At 44.0% G+C, this 4,426-nt stretch overlaps 1 protein-coding gene across 1 annotated transcript; it reads right to left on the minus strand.

Moving 5' to 3' along the window:
- Window positions 1-496: 496 nt before the first annotated feature.
- LOC143746650 (uncharacterized) lies at window positions 497-2,744 on the minus strand. The gene has a single exon (XM_077238607.1). The coding sequence runs from the start codon at window positions 2,333-2,335 to the stop codon at window positions 497-499; it is 1,839 nt and encodes a 612-aa protein (XP_077094722.1). The 5' UTR covers window positions 2,336-2,744.
- Between the last annotated feature and the right edge of the window lie 1,682 nt (window positions 2,745-4,426).

A 4,426-nucleotide genomic window follows, 5' to 3' on the forward strand; every position in this document is an offset into this window, starting at 1 on the left:
GGAGAAGTGTAGCTGGATTTAGCACTGTGCATCGTTTGACATGAACATTTGGCATTTCTAGCAACACAAAATTGTACCTCAACCATCGTGCTGTTGATAGATGTGATGTATTTTGTTCTAGCAAAATCATGGCCACAGCGTGAGGGACTAATAAAGTCAATTCCCCAAACCCCACAAACTCATTTGAAGCCATGACAGCTTTTTCAGCAGCAGCTACTGCTCTCAGACAGGGAGGAAGTCCCTGTGCAACACTGTCCAGTCTGGAGGAGAAATAGGCCACTGGGCGCAGTTTTCCTCCATGCTCCTGTAATAAGACTGAAACCATATGCCCTTTTCTTTCATCCACAGTTTGTGTGAAAGGTCGGCTTGGGTCCGGTATCCCAAGAGTAGGGGCAGTTTGCAAAGCATTTTTTAAATCAACAAAAGCCTGCTCAGCCTCAGGAGTCCATGTCAACGTATCTTTTGCAGCCATACTGTTACCATAAATCATTTTTGTTCATGGTGCCTCTTTATCAGTATAACCTGAGATGAACGTTCTACAATATGATGTCATACCCAAAAAAGACATCATTTGTTTCTTTGTTATAGGTTTTGGAATATTCTGAATGGCTGTCACTCTTTTGTCTGAGAGTGATTTCCCTTCAGCTGACAGGACGTGTCCTAAAAATACGACAGATATCTGTGCCACAGACACTTTGCAAGGGTTAACCTTGTGACCCTGCTCAGCCAAATGTGTCAACAGAGCCATTGTTGCAACTTTGCATACTTCCACTGACGGACAGCATAGCAAAATATCGTTGACGTATTGCAACAAAGCGACGCCTTTCGGCAGGTATAATGGCTCTAAGCTTCGTTTCAGCGCTTCGTTATAAATTGTTGGGCTTTCGCAATACCCTTGACACAATCTTGTAAACGTATACGGTTTTCCATTGAAATTGAAAGCGAACCAGAATTGAGAGTCTTTATCAACTGGTACACTGAAGAAGGCATTTGAAATGTCTACCACAGTGTAACAGACTGTCTTGGGCGGAATTTGAGACAGTATTGTATACGGATTTGGCACGTTCGGAGCTCTGGCCTGTACAGCGCTGTTGACCGCTTGGAGATCCTGGACGAATCTCCATTCAGTCGGCTTCCCGCTATCCCTGATTTTCTTTACTGGGAAAATAGGTGTTCTGACAGGTGAATCTGGACACGGCACAATCACGCCCTTTTCCAGTAATGAATTAAATACTGGAGTGATACCATCAATAGCCTCTTGTTTTAGAGCATATTGCATCTTCTTAGGTCTGTAATCACTTTTTGGAGTGATTTTAACAGGGTCACACCCTTTAATCAGACCTACGTCGTATTTGTCACGTGCCCAAAGTCCCTGTGGAACTGCTTCTAAACCCTCAGGAATAGACATTTCCTCATTTTTGGTCATTGTATTATCACACAACACTTCAACAGTCCTAATCCCCTTTATTTGTTTTCTTAGTGGCTGTTTGTAAAACCCTGTGCTCTCAGATTGCCACACATTCTTGTCAGTGGCTGGAAACCAGTCTGTTAATGAGTCACACTGTTTCACAAAAGGCCCCAAATCTTGCCACTCAGCAGTGTGTGGTTTTGCAAGAGAGATGTGTGGGACGGCCCCCACCACATCATACAGTGCAAGCTGACTATCAGTCAATTCAATCTTTACAACACACCACTTATCTGACCAGAATAGCTCTGAGGACTGCAGTTCCTCAATCTCTATTTCTGTCCATTTTTCAGCAAAAATTTCATCTGGCTCACTGCTGACGTGACATGTACAATGCAAATCACTTTCTTCCATGAAATCATGGTTAGGAGACATCCTATTTGTGGCTTTGATTTTTAGCCCACTTTGAGGAGTGCTCCATTCAAACACATACAATATTTCAGCAGGCATTTGTATCATAGTCATATCAGCAGTGAGGCCATTGTCATCACAGTACAAATTCAACTTCAGCTTACACATTAAATCTCTGCCCAGCAGATTACACGGACAAGTTTTTGTCACAAGAAAAGCGTGCGCAAATAAGTGATCACCAATCTGACAAGATAAATCTGTAGTATATGGTTCCCTCACCAGATGCCCTGTGGCACTCCTGGAGGTTGCCCATTTACCAGATAATACAGTTAAATCAGGCAATTCTGTATGCTTAATTACGGAGTTTGTTGCTCCTGAATCAATTAAAAACTTAACTTTTCTGCCCTCAACCTTTACTTCAATCATTGGTAATCTAGCAGATGCTTTATACATTTGTACAGTGTTTGCAAGCAAGATTTCTTCATTGCAAGAAGCAGAAATAGAAATGAGATTAGACATATTTACCACCTGGGAGTCAGACCTCTCACCGTCGCTCCCCTCCCCCTCTCAATCTCCTTGCTTCTCTGGTTGTTGATGTTGCTGAACTCCTTTTTGCCTTGGAGGATATGGACAGTCATTTTTCCAATGTCCCTGTTGTCCGCAGTTAAAACAGGCTTCAGAGTCTATTGCGGGTCTGTTACCCACTCCTCGTCCTTTTCCTCCTCGCCTTCTTCCTCTTTTACCTCCATCTCCACCTCTTCTCGGATGATTTTCCATCATCAAACTTCCCATTTTCAGCAGAGCAAGTTGAGTGTCTTTGTCAGTCTTTTTCTGCTTAGTCTTGGCTTGATCTCTTAGCAGCTGTTGTTGATGGGTTGCGTGTCGTCGGATTTCTTCCAGGCGCGCTTGATGATAGCCCACGCAAGATGTTTTCACCTTTTTCCCTATTTCAGGGTCCAGGCCATCTAGGAAAACAGTTTTTAAATATTCTTCATACGTACTTATGCCGGGCGGGACCAAAGCTCCCTCGGCTGGTGGACCTGGTTCAGTCAAACCACTGCACTGGTCAAATACTGCTTTCAGTCTTTGAAAAAAATCTTCGGTGTCCTCTCCGTCTTTCTGCTTACACGCTCTGATCTTGTCGGTGTGGACGTGAGTTGGAAAAGCTGTTGCAAGTGAGGTTTTTAGCGCGTTGATTTTGCCCACATAGGCAGCGTTGCCCGTGTCCTCCCAGATTGGGTTCACCAAGCGTGCGTTTGTGGGCCAGCGCCCAGTCATTTTTGACAGCTTGGTAGGACCATGTTTCAGTTTCAAAAGTCTTATCAGTTCATCAATGGTTGGTCTGAATTCTTTGCAGAATGCTTCAATTTCCTCACCCAGTTGTTTTCCTCCTGCGTCCAGTTCAGACAAATGACAGGCTGCTTCTTTGATGTCCGCCTGTGTCCATGGTCTGTGGATCAGGATTGGACCTTCGTGTCCCGCGACTTCGATCATGGGTGCTCTGATCATCATCTCCTCATACTCCTCATCTTCCTCCTCCGCTGTGTTCCAATCGTCCTCCGCATTCAGGATCAGGAATCTTTTTCCTGAATCACCTCTTGTCAATGATCTGGTTTGGGGTCTAATAACTCCTTTACCTCGACCTGTCCTTGGTGGTTTTTCCTGGAGCCCTCTTTTGAGTCCTCCTTTTGTCGGTGATTTAGAATCAGCAAAACTTTGTGTTGGAGGAGCATAGGCAGGAGGGGCAGAGGGAAAAGTACCTGAAGCTGTCAGGTTTGGATATACGGGTGTTGACTTGTCCTCTTCTTTGTCATCTTCGTCAGGGTCTTGTCCTCCAGCCGCCTCTGGCTGTCTTTGCGGTTCATTGTCGACTGGCAGTTGCGGTTGGTAGGGGGAGCGGTGAGCCGGACAGCGGTCATCCTCAGCCAGGCGGGTTTTCATGCATCTCATTTCCTCGGAAGAATAAGAAACAGAGTTTAGTAAAGTTTTTCTGACCTCTTCTGCCTTTTCATTTTTATTATCTGCATTTCCTAATGGTGCTAATGCTGCATTTATCTGTTTTCTTTGTCTGATAATTGCCTCATTTAACCATATATCTATAATTTGACCATCGAGGTCATAATCATCTTTTTCTTTTCTTTTGGACTTGTTTTTGTCCAATTTTCTTTAGTCTTTTGCAGATGGCTTACACTCAAACCCCCATTAAACCCATATTTTTTAATCATTTGTGGTATCCTGTGATGCCACCATGTTCCATTTTTCTTTGTCATAGAACTATAATTTCCTTTCGAGAAATTCACTGTCTCCAATGACTTTTTACTATTACTACTACCCATTTTTTACATTAATTAGCCTTTTTCCAGAGTATACCGTTCCGGAAATTTTCCGGTGTGGCCACCACACCCTGCCTAGTAGTCCGTCACTACTTGGTCTTTACTTTGAGACTTTCCCAGTGCGGCCACCGCACCCCGCCAATAATCGTCACTATTGGTCTTTACTGAGACTCCCACGTCTCACTGGCCCTTTTGGGAAATGTGCACGTCTCACTGGCCCTTTTAGAAATATCTTATTAATGTAAAAAATGTTTCTCACCGTGCTTTTTGCAGCGTG

Source organism: Siphateles boraxobius, unplaced genomic scaffold (genome assembly GCF_051911475.1).
Source record: "Siphateles boraxobius isolate OS27281-9 unplaced genomic scaffold, OSU_SipBor_1 22, whole genome shotgun sequence".
Lineage (NCBI taxonomy): Eukaryota > Metazoa > Chordata > Actinopteri > Cypriniformes > Leuciscidae > Siphateles > Siphateles boraxobius.

Bases quoted from the DNA above. Each gene is read 5' to 3' on its own strand.
- LOC143746650 (XM_077238607.1), bottom strand. From the start codon at position 2,335: ATGTCTAATCTCATTTCTATTTCTGCTTCTTGCAATGAAGAAATCTTG.